At 54.3% G+C, this 19900-nt stretch overlaps 1 protein-coding gene and 1 non-coding gene across 7 annotated transcripts in view; one reads left to right on the forward strand and one right to left on the reverse strand.

The window, feature by feature from the left end:
* HSPG2 (heparan sulfate proteoglycan 2) overlaps window positions 1–19900 on the reverse strand; it is a 102617-nt gene that overhangs the window by 64181 nt on the left and 18536 nt on the right. For all 6 annotated transcript variants that reach the window (XM_060089119.1, XM_060089118.1, XM_060089116.1 and 3 more), the window contains exons 2-3: window positions 3051–3186; window positions 1546–1590 (exon numbers count right to left, since the gene is read on the reverse strand). In XM_060089119.1, the coding sequence (XP_059945102.1) occupies window positions 1546–1590; window positions 3051–3186 (181 nt within the window). The remainder of the gene's footprint in view (window positions 1–1545; window positions 1591–3050; window positions 3187–19900) is intronic.
* TRNAW-CCA (transfer RNA tryptophan (anticodon CCA)) lies at window positions 10685–10757 on the forward strand. Its single transcript has one exon. It is a non-coding gene; the product is annotated as a tRNA-Trp (tRNA).

Genomic DNA, 19900 nt, shown 5'->3' on the forward strand with positions numbered 1-19900 from the left:
TGGGCAAGGCTGAAGCAGGCACACTGACCCTGGGAATCAGGGAGATTTATCTGATGCCTCCTGGGCTGAGATTCAGCCCAGCTGCCTGGACCTGCCCCAGGGGCAGCGGGCTGGTGCCAGCGTTTGGGTCTGGAGGGCCTAAGGCCCCACATCATCCCATAGATCAGCCCCACCTACAAGGAAAGGCTCCTGCCCTGCCCTTGGGCCCTCCCCAGCTGCTGCCCCCCATCCCCATCCTTCCCCCACCTTTGGCTTCTCTTGCCCTCATAGCTGCTTCTCATGGGAGGAGGTGGGCTAGCAAGGACCACTCAAAGCAAGTGGAGCTGCTGTGAGCAGCCCCCTGGGAGGGGGCTCTAGATATTTCTGAAGGGACAGGGTGGACTGACCTAGGGCCTCAGCAGGCAGACTTGGCTTGGCAAGAGGCAGCTCCCAGAGACACATTAGCATCGGCCATTCTGGGGTGTGCATTGTGTGCATGGGGCCCACCTGACACCCACACACAGGCCCCACCCAGCTCCCAGGCATCTGTAGCCCTGCAGAGACTTACACATGGAAAAGCTTCAGGCAGTGTCTGCGTTCCAGGTGCTGGGAGGTCACAGTCAGGACTGTGCCACCCAGGGGTCAACCCTCCTATCCATACTGGCCCGGTTAGGATGCCACCCTCTGGCATTGGGATGCTCCTGATATGCCAGCCGTAGGGAGGCAACCCCGTCCCTGGAGGGACCCAGGCCAGACTCGCCCCAGGCCTGCTGGGGTGGGCAGCACAGGGATGCAGCAGGGCCGCCCAGTGGTGACTCTGAGCTGAGCTCCATCCTTGGCCCTGATCACGTTGTGCCCAGGCACTGGCTCTCAGAGAAGGCAGCATGAACCGCATGGCTTTGTCCCGAGTGGTTCCTTCTCTCGCCAGAATCCCAGGGTGGGAGGAAACAGAGACTCTGAAGCCTCAGTCTCAGCGCTGGGCCAGTTCCTGCTCTGGCTATGCACTTGGAGTGCTGGCAGAGTGGGCAGCTGATGGAGGCCTGATTCCTTTCCCTCCAGGAAGCCCAGCCTTCTTTCCCCAACCCAGGAACTTCAGCTTCCCAGCAGGTGACCCCACCTAAGGCAGGTTCCTTCCCAGGTCCAGCTCTTGGCTTACCCAAATGCCTGTGCCACAGAGTCCCCTCTGTCTGCCCACCCCTGCCTGGGGTCCCCCACTCTGCAGCATTCACCCCCAAGGAGGACTCTGGGGAAGGACTCTACAGCTGAGCCGCCCAGGGAGGTGAGAATCTGGCTTTGAATGCTGAGTGGCTGACTTTCAGTCCCTATCAGAACTGGGCATTTCCCAGCACAGGCAGGCACAGAACCTGTCCATACCCAACCCTGCAGGGACTGGCCAACCAAGGCACACAACTGTCACTCAGCGGGGATGAGACCATCCCCATAGCAGGCACAAGGAGCCCTCAAGGCCCTCAGTCCAGGAGATGCCACCTCTGTGGCTGGGAAGACCTGCTCTGGGGCTTCCCCGGGGGCAGGATGGGGGCCTGTGCCATGCCCCCAGATACTTACCCATCTGGAAGTCCCCGCTGCCCAGGTCCCCACTGCCCACACCATCTACAAGCAAAAGAGAGACTTATTCAGCAACAACTCATCTTTGTTGAGCACCTACTGGGTGTCAGGCAGTGTTCTGGGCACCTGGCACACGGTGGGGAAGGTCATGAAAACACAGCTGTTGCCTCCTCTCCACACTTAGGGAGGGCCGGCCTGTAAAAGCCAGCTTGGAAGCCTCCATCAGAGAGGGTGTGGACCAGGACGGATGGGGTGGGTGGGGCCAGGTCAGACTGGCCTCTAGGTGAGAATGGGAGGAAGTGGAGTAGGGGGCCGTAATCATCCTCTACTGTGCACTGCCCACCACCCTCCCCTTAGGTCCTGCTCAATCTGGGCTGTAAGGAGAAGCAGCCTCCAGTCCCGAGTCACACAGTTTTAAGTGGAGGATCCTGCAGTCACTGGGACCAGGGCTCAGGACGCACGCAGCTTTTAGCCTACCTCTTTTTTTTCTGAATTAAAAAAAAACCTGGGGCTTCCCTGGTGGCGCAGTAGTTGAGAGTCTGCCTGCCGATGCAGGGGACACGGGTTCGTGCCCCAGTCCGGGAAGATCCCACATGCCGCAGAGCGGCTGGGCCCGTGAGCCATGGCCACTGAGCCTGCGCGTCCGGAGCCTGTGCTCCGCAACGGGAGAGGCCACAACAGTGAGAGGCCCACATACCGCAAAAAGAAAAAAAAAAAAAAAAAAAAAAAAAAACCTGAAGTATAGTTGCTGTACAATATTATACAGGTTACAGGTATACAATATAGCGATTCACAATTTTTTTTGTTGTTGTTTTTGGCTGTGCTGCGCGACTTGTGGGATCTTAGTTCCCTGACCAGGGATCAAACCCAGGCCCCCCGCAGTGAAAGCACCAAGTCCTAATCACTGGACTGCCAGGGAATTCCCGTGATTCATGATTTTTGAAGGTTATACTCCACTTACAGTTATTATAAAATATTGGCTATGTTTCTCATGATGTACAGCATATCCTTGTAGCTTATTTTATACCTAATAGTTTGTACCTTTCACTCCTCTACCCCTATATTGCCCTTCTCCCCTCCCCTGTACCCACTGGTAACCCACTAGTTTGTTCTCTACATCTGTGAGTCTGCTTCTTTTCTGTTATAGTCATTAGTTTGTTGTATTTTTTTGATTCCACATATAAGTGATATCATACAGTATTTTGTCTTTCTCTGTCTGACTTATTTCACTTAGCATAATGCCCTCCAAGTCCATCCATGTTGCTGCAAATGGCAAAATTTCATTCTTTTTTAGGGCTGAGTAGTATCTCATTGTATATGTATATACCACATCTTTATCCAGTCATCTGCTGATGGACACTTAGGTTGCTTCTGCATCTTTCTTAGTCCATCTCCTGAGGTGCCACCTTGGGCAAGCATCCTGGAGCCTCTTTAAGGACCGGTGGGAAGAACCCCAATTCTGTCCTTACCCCTTCCACTCCCAGCCACCAGAACCCTCTGCTCACCTCCGGAGGCCTCATCAGCCAGGAAGTCCTCATCATCAGAAAGGTCTGAATAGCTCCAGCCAGCACGGCCCACTGTGACTGTCTCTGCATCCTCGGGCAGGGACAAGCCATCATATGCCCTCAGCCCGCAGGTTACCTGTGGGACACCACACGAGCAATTGTGTCAAACTCTCCAACTCCTGCCAAGCCCAGGACCCCTCTTCTCACTTCAAGGGGGGGCCCAGAGTCCCACCCCAAGGCCCTCTGGCAGTTAAATCAGACATGGTTTGGCAAAGACAGTCAGGCTGGGGCTGTACCATTGTTTTTGACTCAGTTTCCCCAAATCTCATTAGCCCCTGCATGAATCCTCAAATAAACTTATGTTTGTTTTGGGCCACACTGCGCGTCTGTGGGATCTTAGTTCTCCGACCAGGGATTGAACCCGTGCCCCCTGCCGTGGAAGCACGGAGTCCTAACCACTGGACCGCCAGGGAAGTCCTGACAACAAACTTAAAATCACTTTGGTAAGTGACGACTCTTCTTCCTTTGGAGAAGGCAAGTGATATCCAGGACATGAGTTAGTGGACAGGGAGACACAGGCAGGTAAAGGGTGACCGGGGCCAGCAAAGATGGGGGATGTGGGCAGGTGACAGGGTGGCCAGGGGCAGCATGGATGGGGGACAGAAGCAGAAATGGAGGGGAGGTCAACTGAAGCTGTTGCCCCCGACAGCAGCCCCCTGCCCCCCTGCCCCGGCCATCTTGGCCACCTCTTTCTGCCTTGGTCTGACCTCCAAATCTCCAGGCCACAGGGAACACATTCCAGCCATGCTGGAGATCAGCTCTGGCACTTGTAGCCACACTGACAGGAACATCTGTACACCCAGAAGCGGGGGGTGGGGGTGGGGGTGGAGCCCAGCTGCTGGGCTGAACGGGGGCAGGTCAGGCGTGGTGTCAACTCATGTGACCTCGGGCTGCAGCTGAGCCCAGCACAGGCTCCACCTCGGGCTCTGTTCCACAGAGGGGCGGCTTGGACCCCGCACCCTGCAGGCCGGCGCAGAAGGGCCCCAGCAGCCATGACCCCTGCCTTTCTTGGGGATGGGTGTGGACAATGAAGGCCTCTTTCCCCTTAGACAAGATTGAGGTGTTTCCAAAGGAGTTTTACAAGGTAACTTAGAGGAAAACAAGCCCAGCAGAGCCCAAGGGAACCCCAGAGCCCCCAAGCACAAGAGTGCATGGATTCACACACCCAGCCCCAGATGGCCTGGCCCTGCTCTGGCCTCAGCCCTAGCTGGGGAGCCCAGCCTGACCAGAAGGAAATAGTCTCACTTGTGAAAACCAAACCCAGCCCCCACTGGCTTGACAACGTGGTGGCAGCAGCAGAGAGGGCCAAAGAGAGGAAACACAGAGAAACAGCCAATCCTTCTCCCTCCCTGCTTCCCCAGCTTCACACAGCCCATGTCTTGGAGCCTTTGGCCTTTTCTCAGCTGGTGCCTCTTTTGTGGTCATGATTTAATATGCTAATCTGAGCACAGGTTAGGTGCATTTTCAGCGGATACTTTTTGTTTATTTTTATTATTATTATTTAATATAATAGTGTTTACTTTTACTTGTTGACAGTTTGCTTTATTTATTTATTTATTTATGGCTGTGTTGGGTCTTCGTTTCCGTGCGAGGGCTTTCTCTCATTGTGGCGAGCGGGGGCCACTCTTCATTGCGGTGCGCGGGCCTCTCACTATCGCGGCCTCTCTTGTTGCGGAGCACAGGCTCCAGACGTGCAGGCTCAGTAATTGTGGCTCACAGGCCCAGTTGCTCCGTGGCATGTGGGATCTTCCCAGACCAGGGCTCGAACCCGTGTCCCCTGCATTGGCAGGCAGATTCTCAACCGCTGCGCCACCAGGGAAGCCCATCAGCTGGTGCCTCTTTTGGAATGCCCTTCCTCCTTTTGTTTACCTGGATAACCCCAGTTCATCCTCCGAAACTCACCTAAACATCACCTCCTCTAACTACTCAGTAACAAAACGCAACAAATTCCATATAGGCCTGGAAACATGGAGGAATCTCAAACACAATATGCTGAGTGAAAGAAGCCAGACACAGAAGACTCCATAGCATATGATTTCACTTATATGAAACCCATGGGGGAAAAGTCTAATCTATAATGACAGAAAGATCTGTAGTTGCCTGGCACCAGGGGTCGGGTAGGGCTGTCCGGGAAGGGTCACAGGAAACCTTTTGGAGTAACGGTCCCCTGGTTATATACAACTGATTCTCATTATTGAATTGTACACTTAAAGTGGGTATGTTTTATTGTATGTAATTTACACCTCAATAAATATGACTCAAAAGAAAATCTCCTCTGGGAGGCTTTGTCATGACTCCTTGGCCTTTCCAGCCACCTCTGCCCCTAGGCTGGGTTCTGGGCCCTCCAGGGCTCACACTGTAATGACCTGTACCTCCACTGAATGACAGCACCTTGAAGGCATGGCCTGTGATGAGCTCATCTCTACCTTCGCAGCACTCCATGTTCAATAAATGCTTGAATAAACGAATGGACAAAAGTGTCATCACCTATTAATTCTAGCTGCTTCCTGAACATGACTTGTTCTGAAGGTACCACCCACCCCCAAGCAGTCTATATGCATCTCCCTCCCAGGCTGGGAGCTCCCTGGGGGGAGGGGCTGGGCGCCATTTGGTCATCTTTGTGTTTGCAGTGCTACCAAGCCTTGCGTAATGTCTGCACTGCCCATGTCTTATCCCCTAAAGCCCCTTCCCCGCACAATCCACGGGCATATCCCTCCTCCTGTTCCTTCTTTTTTTTTTAAAATATATATATTTTTGAATTCACATGTATTTTATTTCATTATTCTTTGGCCACACCACGCGGCATGTGGAATCTTAGTTCCTCAGCCAGGAACTGAACCCGCGTCCCCCTGCATTGGAATCACCGAGTCTCAACTACTGGACCACGAGGGAAGTCCCTCCTGTTCCTTCTTTCCCCTCCCTCTCCCTCTGGACTAGTGCCCATTCCAGCCCTGGGTGGCCAGTAGACTTCTGGGCCATGCCCATGAGGTCGGCATCCAGGAATAAGCCTTAGAACCTCAAGGAGCTGGTGAGAAATAGATTCCTGGGCTCCTTCTCAGAGCCGCTGAGTCAGACTCTCCCCACCCCAGCTGGGAGGGTTAAAGTCATGCATGCTCAGGGGATTCTGACACTCATGGGTACGAACCACAAGACTAGCCCCCTACCAGGGGTTCTCCCTCCTCCCCTGGGCAGGGGTAGAGGGCAATGTTCCCACTGGGTTGGGGGCGGGGGTGGTCCTGAGAAGGCCCTGATTGACCTAAGGGGAGTGAGGCTAGGGCTGGTGCAGGGGCACTGACACCGGGCAGAGGAGATGAGGGGCAGGACCCTCCCCACTTGGGGAGGGCTCTCCTTGTGTCATTGCCATCCCCTCTCCCTCCCCATGGAAGCAAGGCCGTGGAGGGCATGCACGGTGCACAGAGATTCCTGCCCCCCCCCAGACACCAGACGGCTGTCTGGAAAGGAAAATCCTGGTGGTAAGCAAGGTCTAGAGCTTCTCCCAGGGAGGGAGAGGCCACTGGGGCTTGGGAATGGACAGGAAATAGCAAAGAGAGATTCAACTTGGAAAAAATGCTAGGAACACACATCTGCAGTGACAGGAGAGAATCCAGAGCATGGCGGGTCCTGGACCGAAGCCCCTCCACCCCAGGGACCCCAGGAAATGGTCTCTGTGCACGCCAGCCTGCCCTTGCTTGCAGTCCCTACCCCAGGACCCGAGGCTTTGGGGTCAGGTAAGGGTCTGCAGCAAGGCACAAGCCAGCAAGAGCAGAGACTTCACTTGTGGAAAGCTGAAGATCAAAAGGTTTTAACAGCTGTATTTTACATCTGGGAAGGGAGATGAAGCCAGGCTGGAAAGAAGCTTCCAGAAAGAGCCCCAAAGAGCCTGAGACTTGACCATAGAAGGGAATTTGGATTCAGAGCTGGAAAGTCCAGAGTCTACTTGGGGAATAAAAAGAACTAACATTTATTGAGCACTTACTATGCAGCAGGCACTCCTTTAAGGATTTTGTAGGTGTTAACCCAGGTTAGGTGTTAGGTAGCCCCACTGTAAAGATGGGGAAATGGAGCACAGTCAGGAACCTGCCTGAAGATCTAGCACAGGGTAGAGCTGGGATTTGAACCCTGGTGGTCTGGATCCAACAGCTAAGTCCTTACCACTGTGCCACACCACCTCTGTAACGAAGGCTGTGGAAGAGAGGAACCAACTGAGGTCACTGAGAATCACTCCCACAAAGCCTCTCAACTGCAATTCACAGTTTACAGAGCATTTCCTCAGCCTCAGTGTCATCTGACCCTGACAATGACCCCCTGAGATGGATGAGCTGGTGTGGATGGCCCCCACTGGCTGGCAGAGTCAAGATTGTCCCAGGACCCTCTGAGCTCCCTACCCCAAGCCCCTGCTCCCCAGGAAAGGACATGGGGCTGGAGCTGGGCCTCTGCGCTGGCCATGAGGCCCAAGCAGTGGGCAGGGCCAGGAGGCCCAGGGTTGGCCGGTCTCCATCCCCAACCGGACCAGCTCCCAGGATGGCTCATGGGATGCCTGAGCTGGCAGCGTCCTGGACCCATACAGCGGGTGCTTAAGGTCCCAAGGAGGGCCATCAGTGGCTCCAAGGTCAAAGGCAGAAATAGAACCCAGGTTTCCTGCACTGCAGCCTGTCTCCGGCTGTGAGGGAGCCCTGCTTCCTTCCAGAGGAACCCAGTACTTCAGGCAGGCGTTGGAGCCAGATGGCGGGGCCAGACAGGAGGGGTCCAGAGGGCAGACCTGGGTCAGAGAGGAAGGAGTCAAACAGAGAAGGGGATTTTCCAGACCCTGCAGGTTCCTGGTGAAGGAAAGGAGGGGGCAGCTGACTCACACAGGCCAAGGACTGTTCTAGACTCCTAGGAACAATTGCGTGCGGTGGAGGTGTGGGCAAAGTGCCCCCCCCACACACAATGGCCAGACACTCCCTGAACACAGGCAGGGTGAGGCGGGGGGCGGCCAGACAGGCAGGATATCAAACAGACGGGGGACTTCTGGGAAGCACCCATTCTCAGAGGCTGGGTTGGATCCAGGCCCTCCAGTGAGGATGAGGTCGCACATGGAGCTCCAGGTCCAAGTCCTGCAAAGGCCCCTTGGGGACCGGGAACACTGGCTGCGCCTTCCTCTCCTGGCCTGGGTGAGGATGCAGAAGGAGCCAAGGATGTCTGGGAAGAGTGTGGGGGTGAAAGGTCAAGCCATGAACAAGGGGTACAGAAGGCAGAGGTTTTGGGGTACAGGGGGAGGTACAGATACAGATAGTGGATATGGGGTGTGGGGTTTTAAAAAGGAGTTTTTAAGTGAGGACTGTGGGTCTTGTAGAGGTTACGTGTATAGACAAGAGTTTCTGGCGCTGCTAAAATCAAAGCTGTAGGAAGAGACACAGTGGTAAGTGAAGAGACGACCATAAGAATGGTCATTGTCCACGGAGGGCTTTCTCCATGCCAGGCCCTGTCCTAAACATACTCAATGAATCCTCACAGCAACCCGGGAGGGCTGGCACTACAGGGCCACTATCCCTCATCTGCAGTAAGGGAAATCCAGGGAGCTCCGAAAACCGAGTGGTTTTTTTTGTTTGTTTGTTTTTAACAAGTTTATAGCAAGCTCATTTGGTGTCAAGTCCTGACCTAAATTGACATGAAGCTATTAATAGCTTATTCACTCCACTTAGGGTAAACAGTCGTACATTTTGCTGCAGCAATATTAATGTGTTTGATTATGGGGTGTTGCCCCAGACTCTACCGAGGATGTCACATCACAGCTGGCACATGCTCTATGTCCCCTTTCTCAAGTTTGGAAACTTCTGAATTCTAAAACATGGCTGACTCCAAGGGTCTCAATTAAGGGATTGTGAACTTATAACTGTTATTTCCATTTTGCAGGCTCAGAGAGGGTCAGCTGTGTAAATGGGATTAAGCATGTAAGTCATTCAGCCTGGTACCCTGTATACAGTAAGTGCTCCATAAGCATTAGAATTAGTACTGTGCAGGGGGTGCAGGGTAGAGGTGAAGGGCTGAGAGGCGATGAAGTGACGCACGGGGGCGTGGGATTTGGGCTCAGGCCTAGGGTCACTTTCAGGTCTGGGATGAAGGGAGGGGTCTAGCTCTGCTGCCCAGGCCCTGGGCTGGCTGGCTGGGCGGGGCCCTGGCTGGGGGTGAAGCTTGGTTTCAAGGCTCAAGTTGTCTGCCTGCTCTGAGGTTGATTCTGGGAGGACTGGGGGACTTCGGGCTTCTCCAGAGACATTCTTCCCATGTCTTGGGCAGCCAGCCCATTCCCCCTCCCCCACCTCCCCATGGTCCAGGCCTGGGGCTGAGCCCTCCACCACCCCCCAGCTGGGCAGGAAGGCCTGAGTACCGCAGTCCCCAGGGTGGCTGCAGCTGCCTGGAGTGTGAGCTCACTCCATCAAAGTCCAGAGACAGCGTGCGGGTGGGGGACAGACGAGCCGCTGCCTGCCCACCTGCCTTCTGCCAGCACAGACTCTGCCCCCTCCCCCATCTAAGGTGGAGGGACCAGCAGAAGCGTGACCCGAAGCCCCCGAATCTCCAGGGAGGGACCCAAACTCAGACAAGTTCCTCCTCCCATTCTTCTATGACGCAGTGCTCCTCCCACTCTGCTACAACCCAGGCCCCAGATACGGGGTCAAGGTGCCATGCCCCACCCCCAGGCTGCTGGGTACCTTGTCCACGAGCAGCAGACGGCAAAGGGGAAGGAATCTGTCAGGGCAGCACTTTGTTGTGCAAACTGCCAGGGGCGGGAGGGCCCAACACAAAGGCCAAAAGGCCTTTAATCCCCTGGCAGGCTGAGAGGGGCGCCGGGCCGGAAAGGAGGCGGCCGCAGCCTCCTCTGGCATGCCTGCACTGCCCGTGCCACTCGGGAGCCCTGCCAGCTTCCCACACTTGGGCTCCCAAGGCGGCAGGATCTTTGCCAGCCAGGTGGCCAGGAAGGACACAGATCCCCCAAATAAGGAGAATGGCTGAGGCTCATCAAGTGCTCACCATGTGCAGACGCTGAGATAAGGTCTATAGAAGGCTTATCTCACGCAAACCCACAACCTCATAAGGCAGACACTGGTGGCTCCCCCACTTTACAGATAAGGAAAGAGGCTCAGAGAAGGGAAGTCACCTGCCCAAGTTCACACAGCTAAGGCAACAGAAATCCCGTTTGAAAGTGGGGCCCCTGTGCTAGCTCAGAGGCACAGCTGCCAGCAGGCCCCTCCTTCTGACCCCTGCCCTCTGTACCATGGCCTGGAACTTGGAAAGGCAGCATTCCAGCCAGGGTCCCGAGGGAGTGCTGAGGCCCAGTCAGGGTCTTCAACCCTGGCCAAGGGAGTAGGAAGCTGGGGCCTGGGGCTTCTCATCCCAGCTCTGCCCCAAACTCATCATGTGACCCTGGACAAGCCCCTTGACACCCTTCCCTTTTAGCAAACTGCAGCCATCTCAGTCAATGTGAGCCAAAGCACCAGGAGGACAGGACAGTGATTTTTATGTTTTGATCATTGCTGCATCTTCAGAACAGACAACACATAGTAGGTGCTCAATTAATATCTGCTGATTGAGGGACTTCCCTGGTGGTCCAGTGGGTAAGACGCCATGCTCCCAATGCAGGGGGCCCAGGTTCGATCCCTGGCTGGGGAACTTGATCCCGCATGCATGCTGCAACTAAGAAGTCCGCATGCTGCAACTAAAGGATCCAGCGTGTGGCCACGAAGACCCGGAGCAACCAAAATAAATAAATAAACAAACAAATATTTTTAAAAAATCTGTTGATTAGGTGGCATGGTGAAAGAATGAATGAATGAACAAACGAACTTGCCCAACAACCCTGAGGTAGGAATTAGCCCATTTGACAAAAGAAAGCAAAGTTCAGAACAGAAAGTAAGGACTTGCCCAAGATCACACAGCTAGCATATACCAGAATTATCTCTGGGCTTCATTTCCCCATTGGTAAAATCGAGGCCATAACACCTCATCCCAAGAGAAGCAGGGGACTGAATCACACACTCGCTGAAATCCATCCTAGGACACCTTGCCCTTGGATTACAATCCTGCCAGGTCTCAGTTCTCTTGGTGATAAGAACGGTCTTTGGCCACACTTCTCAAAGCAAAGAACCCTGCTTTGTTGGCTTCCTTCCTGGAGCTGCTGGGAGAGACAAGTAGAATGAGGGGTGACCTGCTTTGGGAAGTGTGGCCAAAGACCCTGAATTTGGCCCTTTCCCAAGTAGACCTGACCCGGGCTCTGCCTTGAAGGCCCCTCTAATATAGCTGGGGTGGGCGCCCAAATGGGTCTGCTACAGCCATGGCCGAGCAAGAGCACTTTATCCCTGCGTGTCAGAGAGATGTGACCGGTGGGGCACAGAGGGTGCACAGACCCGATTCTAGGCCACCTCGGCCTCTTTCTAGCTGGGTGGGCTCAGCTTCCTCATCTGTTAAAAAATGGTCATCAATCAGACCTACCCCATAAGGTTCAATTCCAGTCACTCTGACCTCTACTTTTTGGGCATCTAATAGGTGTTGGCCCTGAGGATAAAATGAGGAAGTAGATGGTCACGGAGCTCCGTGTGCCTAGTGGAGACAGACCACGAAACCGAGTGATGACAACACAGTGTGCAGAGAACCCTGCAGAGGAAGTACAGGGGCTGGGAGAGCCCAGAGGAGGGTCCGCCCCACTTAGACAGGCTGGGTGGAGGTTGGGGAGGGTTTCCCAGGGGAAATGACAATTCAGCTGGGTTTGAAGACGATTTTGCCTAAGCAGGATGGAGAAGGGAGACAGAGTATGCACCAGGCAGAAGGAAGGTGGGCTGAGGGCCGGGAAGAAGTTTGGTGCAGTGGGACATGGTGTGCCAGGTGGCAGAGGATGAAAGGAAACCAGCCCTGAATGGGCTTTTCCACTCAAGAGCAGTGCCCCTTTTTGTGCTGTTGTCATGGTGCTGGTCACAGAGCCCCATTCTCCCAGCCCCCCCGGAGTCCCCACACTCTCTTCCTGCTCTTACAGCCCAAGTACGGGTCTCCCCCTGTGCTGAGTGTGCTGCCTGCCGCTTACAGGGAGGAAGCAGGAAGCTACTGGGAAATGTCTCTGCCCCACCCACGTGCCAGGTGGGGCCACTGTGGTGGGAGTGGCCCAGTGGCAGCTTCCGGGCTGGGCCGCCCAGCAAGAAGGTCCCCAGGGGTTGAACGTTATCCACCAAGTACTGTTGGTGCCAACAGCGCCTGTGGTGTTCACGTGCCTGCCTCCTGCCCACAGCCCTGTTCTGTCCTCAGATTCTCTGGCCATGGAACACTGGCGCGCCTGTGGACCTTCGAGGCCACACCAACCTGGTCGGGTGTGCCCACGTTTTCTGGGGTCACGGCCCACAGATTTCATGAATGAAGTCCCTAGCACAGTGCCAGTCCTACGGGAGGATGCGGGGAGTGTTCCACACATTTTCAATGAAGTGAGACACCACAAACAACAATGAACCTGAACAGACTGGGTTAGGCCTTTCCACTGCTCTCGACTCACCAAAGAATTAGGAAAAGAGCCCTTATTATGGCCAACCAGCTACTGTGTGATCTACCTACACACACGTGTATATACTTATACAGACCTCTGCACTTCCTCTCCTGCTGTGCCCTCCCTACTCCCTGCCACATTTGTCTCAACAGTTCTCAAACACACCAAGCCCCAACCCACCTCAGGGCCTTTGCACTTGCTGTGTCCCCTGCCTGGGACACCGCCCCCAGGTGTACACATTCCTCTTCCTCTGGTTTTTGCTCAAATGTCACCTTTAGAGAGACCCAACCCGACTATATCCCAGGTCCAGGATCCATTATAGTTGGCTCTCTGTCGCTTCCCTTACTTTGCCTCAGACGACCTCCCCACTTAAATTCTACCCTACATTTTACATGTTTATCATCAGCTCCGTGAAGGCAGGGACTTTGTCCATTTTGTTCACTGCTGAATCCCCAGCCCCTAAAAGTGCCTGGCACTCAGGGGATGCTCAATCATATTTGTTAAATTAATGAATGAACGGGTTTACAAATCAAGAGACAGGCTTAGAAAGGTGACTTGCCCATGGCCACAAAGACGCTGAAGCCAGACCCCTGGTTCCAAAGAGGGAACTCTGTTCTACTTGAGCCCTCCTCCTGCCATCTCTGACGCCTGGAGCTTTGCAGCCAGGAGGCCCATCTCTGGGGGCACAAGAAGCTGTCCACGGTCACTGAGGAGAGACTTGCCCGCTGCCCAGACCAGCATCCCAGGGAATGGGCAGGGATCTCAGAGGCAAGCAGGCCCACAGCTCTGGCTCCAGGGCCTTGCGCAAGGCAGCCAGACAGCCAGGCCTCAGTGACTCCATTCCTGCTTGCTCCCGTGGGCATCAGCAACAGGAAAAAACAGGCTGGAATGGCAGCCCAACAGCTGCAGCCAAAAAAGCCAGCTCCCCCTGCCCCAGGGGCTTTCCTCATCTGCTTCCTGGAGGGGGAGGAGGGGCAGGCAGGGCCGAGCCCATGGTTGAAGATAGGCCTGTGGGCAACAGAGCTGGAAATAAGAGGAAGGGCCCCTTCCTTTTGAAGCACCCCCCTGTCCCCTTTCCTCATGACTAATGTCCATTCCAGGGCACAGTAACTCTGGACAGGAATAGGTATGAGGGAAGGTCATGCAGACAAACACTTCTGGGAAAGGCTGGCTGCACAAAGCTGAGCTGGTTCCCTAAGTCCTAAGTGTCCCAAATACCATGATGAGGGAAGGGGGACAACTGTTTAGTGTTTCCCAAATGTGCTTAATTTGGAACCCTTTCTTCATGCAGACCTCATGGGACTAGGGTTCCACAGAACATACTTTGGGAACACCCACCCCAAACATCCGCCTTTCCCTCAGCTAGCTGCCAACTAGCTCTTCCAAAGTAAGGCTTTAGATGTAAGCTATGAGCCACCACCACAGGGGTTTTGAAAAGGGGGTTCCTGAAGAGAGAAAAGCCCCAAGGCCATATGAGAAGTGCTGACAAAGGAAAAGTGGGCCAGGTGACAGCTAGCTGGTGGCAGGAGGATATGTTCTCTCCTGGGGTGAGAAAACCCAGACAGGAGCTGCTCCTTCCCTCTCTGGCCATCAGCTGCCCTCTCACAAGATGAGTCCCTCAGAGAGGACAAGGAGGGTAGCCCAGAACCTGGTCACTCCCAGTGCCCTAGGATCAAGGAGAAGGTCCCAGGGTATCCATGCCCAGAGACAAAGGGAGCGGAGTGATCAAGGGAGGGCCCAGCTGCTGAGAGCAGAGATGGGGATGGGGGATTGCTGGGGGTGAGGGGAGGTGGGAGGGGTTGGTGGTCCTCCAGGCAGCAGGCGGGCCATGAGGGATGGAGAATGGGCTTCCAGCTCACCCCGATGTCTTGGGCAAGTCCCTTCCCCTCTCTGGGCCTCAGGCTCCCTTGTCAAATGATGCAGTAGGCCTAGATCACTGTTTTCCAGTCTGTCCTCAGGGGGTGGGGGGAACAGGTAGAGTTTGGGCCCCCTCCCCCAAATACTCACTTCAATAAAAAACAAATTCCTTCTTCTCCCATTTTATATTCTGACCTTCTACATAATATGTCTGGTTCAGTCCCCGGTTAGCTGTAAGCAAGTTACTTCACCTCTCTGTGCCTCTGTTTCCTCAGCTGTAAAATGGGCATGATAATTTATAATAATAGTATCTACCTCATAGGGTTGTTGTAAAATGCTAGCACATGGTGGAGGCTCTATAAGTGTTCGCTGTTATTTATCAAAATACAATAGTATTTAACCAAAATACCATTCTTTTGATTGAAACAAGGGTTTCACTGCTTAATAATAAGTTTAAAAGTTTTCAGCTTAGACGATCCCAAAGGTTCCTTCTGGCTTTGCCATTTTATGACACTGAAACCCTGAAATGTTAGAATTCTAAAATTCTAGGCTGTGACTCCCACCAGCACAGAGAGCGGGGCTTGGGGAGGGAATTACAAAGCGAGGACCCAGCCATAAGGAGCAGACTTCAGGAAACTGACCAGCGAAGGGTACCATCTTCATCATCGTCATTTACCTGTTTATACCTCCCCCACTACCCTGTTCCAGAAAGACTCAAAGCAACTTACAAAGATATACACGTAACAGCAAGAGAAAACCAACTAAACATGCATAAGAAAAACTGTATTACAGTAGACAGGGCCTGGACTGGAGTGAGACGAGTAGGCGGGAAGCATGTGCTCAATTCTGGAGGCCTGGGAAAGTGACAATGCATTAGGTTCTAAGCTTTCCAGTGGCCAGTGGGAAGAAGGAAACCTGACCGGTCCCTGGATTCTGTGTCCCAGGAGGTAAAAACAAACCCGTTGCTTAGAAGAAGCACAACTGGGCTTCCCTGGTGGCGCAGTGGTTAGGAATCCACCTGTCAATGCAGGGGACACGGGTTCGAGCGCAGGGGACACGGGTTCGAGCACAGGGGACACAGGTTCGAGCCCTGGTCCGGGAGGATCCCACATGCTGCGGAGCAGCTAGGCCCGTGCGCCACAGCTGCTGAGCCTACCTGCCACAACTATTGAGGCCCGTGCCCCTACAGCCCGTGCTCTGCAGGAAAAGAGCCACCACAATGAGAAGCCCACGCACCGCAATGAAGAGTGGCCCCCGTTCGCTGCAGCTGGAGAGAGCCCGCGCGCGGCAACAAAGACCCAACACAGCCAAAAATAAAATAAATAAATTAAAAAAAAAAAAAAAAGCAGCAGCACAACTATTCCTGATACTGATGGCATGAATGTCCTGAGGGTAAAGATTTATCTGGCACCCTTCTTTACCCTTGCTGGGGGGGCCAGCATCCCACTGGAGTCCACTGACCATGACCCTTTGACAATGAGGTCAGGGGCAGAGGCTATAGTGTTCAAAGATCCAAGAGGCTGGAATGGTGGTCCAGGGAGCACCCCCAGCATCCTCGGTCTGGGCAGGGTTACCCACCCCTCCCCATGCCTGAACACAGCCAGTGCCCAAAATAGCCAGAGCAGGAGAGGGTGCCAGGAGGCCCGGGGCAGGGGACCTGGCTAGGCCTGCCCACAGAGGAGGGCCCAGTGGGCCAAAGCACACACATCCCTGGGGTACAAAGGAGCACCTTCACTTGGGCACATGGCCCTCTCTGGGAGTCCCCCGCCCACCAGGTTCCCCCCCTTGGCTGCACGTTGCTCACGCAGAGTCTCGGCAGCTGCTCCACCCTTTCCACAAGGCAGGCCTTCCTGCAGGAGCCAAATGGAAGAGTCATCAGAAAAACACCACCCGTACCCTAGAGGGAAGTGCTTGAAGACCTCCTCCTGCTCCCCACCTCCAAGGTCTGTCTCCCTCAGGATTCTCCTGGATCTCCCCAGCTGTAGGCCAAGACAATGGGGGCTATTTTGGGCTGCATGGGGTATTTAAAGCTCTGGCTGGGCCTCATTCCGGGGGAACAAGAGGCCTTGACCTCTGCAAGACCTTCCTGAAATTGTTGCTGCTATATTGTGGTGGATGTGTCTCAACCTCTCCTGCCAGGCCTTAAGGCCCCGAGGGATGCTGCACAAGTGCCTCTTCCTCCAGGAAGCCCTCATGGCCTCTAATTAAGACCCTTGGAGGAGCTGGGTCCTGGCCCCTGCTCAGCCACTGATCTTCTCAGCCCACACTTTCTGCATTTGCAGTTTTCTCATCTGCAAAATGTGGATAATACCATCAGTATGTGTAAAAGTACTTGGAGGCTTCTGTGGTTAAAATGAAGCTGTGTCTCCCCAGCTACCGTGTGGGGGAGAAGGTAAGCAGGGTGGAAATCTTGTCTGTTTTGTCACTGCTCTTTTTCTAGCACCTGGCACACAGTAGGTGCCAAATAAATATCTGATATAAATATTTGTGGAATGTGTCTGTAACCCCCACAGAACCACCCACAGTGCTGAGTACACAGGTGGTTAATACTCTTTGGTGATAATATTGCCAGATCTCATTTTGGGCACTTGGACCAGGCCAGGCCTTATGCTAAGTACTTTACATTGATTATCTCATTTAATTTGCTCAGCAATCTCAAGAGGTCTATACTATTATTATTTTATAAGCAAGAAAATGCGAGTTCCACTCCAAGTGGTTAAGGAGCTTGCCTGGGGTCCTAAAACTACAAAGCGGCCTAAAACTACAAGCGGGAATCAAACCCAGGAATGCTGAAGTCTCTATAGTCCTGCACAAAAACACCCCCAAGAAAGGCAGCACGGTGAGCACTGAGCTGGGAGTCAAGAGCCTGAATTCAGCCATTCAGTAGCTGTGTGACTTCAAGCAAGTCACTTGGCCTCTCTGGAACTGTTTTCTCTTCCATAAAAACAGGAGCATTTATTCTTGTTCCTTTGTGTCATTAGTAAAATCAAAGGGATTTAGGGATGTGACCATGTCCCCCATGTTAGCCCCAACCCCTCCCCAGGGTCAGCAGCTATGAAGGACGGTGGGAAGATGTCCTGGGGAGGACGGGGTGCCCACTGCTGGCTCTGGAACAAGGCTTGGCAGCGGCTGACAACAGCTGGTATGAGTTCTGGACCTGGCCCAAGCAGGGGGAGAGGGGTGGGCTGAGAGGTCACCTCTGGTCCTCCTCTGTCACCCTTCCCTGCTGACAGCTGCTGGGGTCTCAGGGCCAAGGGCGCCGCAGCAGGAGGGGGTGGGAGCCGGCTGGCTGGCGTCATCTCAGTCCTCATGCTGTCAACTGCTCAAATCCCAGGGTGCCTGGCCCTGCCGGGCTCACTGGCCAGGACGCAGGCCTCGCTGCCCCACCCCGTAGCCCTTTCCCCAGTTCCCTGGGAAGTCTGGGGTGAGGGTGGAGGGGCTGGAGCAAAGGTCTGCAGGTTGAACATGCCTTGCTTGCAGCCTGGGCTGCCCCAGACCCCCTGGGGGGAGGTGGCTGGGCAGGTCTGGGTAGGAAGGGGGTCCTAGGAGGGGCCTTGTGGTTTTCCTGGCAAATGGCTGGGGTTGCAAGCCCTGCAGGGACCCTTCTTGGAGCCTGTGAACTCAGCCTGGCCTGGCCCCACCCCAGACCCCTCTCAGCCCCCATAGCTCCACTCCCAGCTCAGCGCCGAGCCTTTCCAGTCTGCTGCAGCCCACGCGGCTCTTTCTCCTCTGAACTCCTGCCTACCCATAATTACCACTGACCATATTTTCCAAAGCGAACATGAAGAACAGTTTAACAAAGGATTCTTGGGCCACTTCCGGGTGTCAGAGGCAGCCTGGGAGATGTAGTCTGGATTCCAAATTCTAGGACATGTTCACAGTGCTTTGGAAGGACTTTTTTTTTTGGCCACGCCGCGTGGCATGTGGGATCTTAGTTCCCCGACCAGGGATCGAACCCACGCCCCTTGAGGTGGAAGCGCAGAGTCTTAACCATTGGACTACCAGGGAAGTGCCTGGAAAGACTATTTTTATATTATTTTATTCATAAATCAAAGCCATCCTAGGAAACGTGTGTTGGCCACATGCCACCTCACACCAGTTAGAGCTGACTGGACACCCCAGCCTGGCAACTTCCTAGCTGTGCAGCCCTGAGCAAATCACTTGACCTCTCTGAGCCTCTGATGCCTCATCTGTAAAACAGGAATAAAAATAGCCACCTCACAAGGCTGTTGTGAAGATTCAGCAGGACAACCCAAGAGCTTAACCCAGTGTCTGACACTTACTAGGTTCAAATGTCACTTCTTGCCTTTCCTCTCCTCCCACTCCTACCCCACCAAGACCTTACACGCCAAGAGAGTGAGCTCCTCAGAACCCCCTTGGGGGAATAGTCCCTGTTCTGCCCCCTTACAGGCTAGACAGGGCTCAAGAGGAACCTACCTACAAAAGGCTCCGATGGATTCCCGGGTCCTGGGCTGTCAGGGCAGGAAGGGATCACCTAGCCCAACACCCTCACTTATCAGAAGGGGAAACCGAGGCCCAGAGAAGAGAAGTAAGGACATTAAGGAGGCCCAGCAAGTGTTGAAGAGGCTGAGTTCACACCCATCTCTGCCTGACTGCCTCTGGGTGACGTGACCTCTTGGAGCTTCATTTTAGTGTCCCTCCCCACTGGAGCATTGTTACAAAGAGAAGTTGGATTATGTATGCAGAGTTCTTACAGCAGTGCTGGGTACTCGGAGAGGACGCAGCAGCTCAAGGAAGAGAGGAGGAAGTCTCCCTGCAAGTTGATGGCAGAGGTAGACTCAGGACCCAGGTGTCCTGGCTCTTAACACAGGGCCCTTCACTCTCCACGATGCCCCCTTCTTCCCATCCGTCCCCAAGGCTGGGGTCCGGGTCGCACAGATGAGGACTCTGGGAAGGTGGCATTAGGCTGGGTCTTTGCGGTGGGCTGATCAAGGCCTGAGACCCCAGTCTCAACCTCTGGGATTGAGAACTGGTTCCTCTGGCCCACCCCAAGACCCAGTCAGACAGGCCCAGCAGAGGAAATGGCAGCAAGTGCTGGCAAGCAAGGGGTGCGTGTCCTTGGCAGGGAGAATTCACCTCCCAGGGACTTGGGTTACCGGGTTACCGGAAATGATAAATCTCCCACTGCCTGTCACCTTCGACCAAGAATGTAGGCTGCCTGGGGGAACATCCTGTCCACCTGCCCCAGGACAGCCCAGGGACAGCCAGGACCTTGCCCACCCCCTGCTCCCTGCCCTGCCCCTGGGGCCTTGTCTTGGTCTCTGGGGCTCCGCAGCCAAAGAGCACCTGTCATTCTGGGAAGGTTGGAACGGTTGTAAATAACCAATCACAGGAGGAGAAGAGAGAGCTGGAAGGGGGACCCTCAAAATATTGAAAGCCACCCCTAAACCTGATTCATTCAATCCTGTCA

This window comes from Mesoplodon densirostris, chromosome 2, assembly GCF_025265405.1.
Source record: "Mesoplodon densirostris isolate mMesDen1 chromosome 2, mMesDen1 primary haplotype, whole genome shotgun sequence".
Classification (NCBI taxonomy): Eukaryota; Metazoa; Chordata; class Mammalia; order Artiodactyla; family Ziphiidae; genus Mesoplodon; species Mesoplodon densirostris.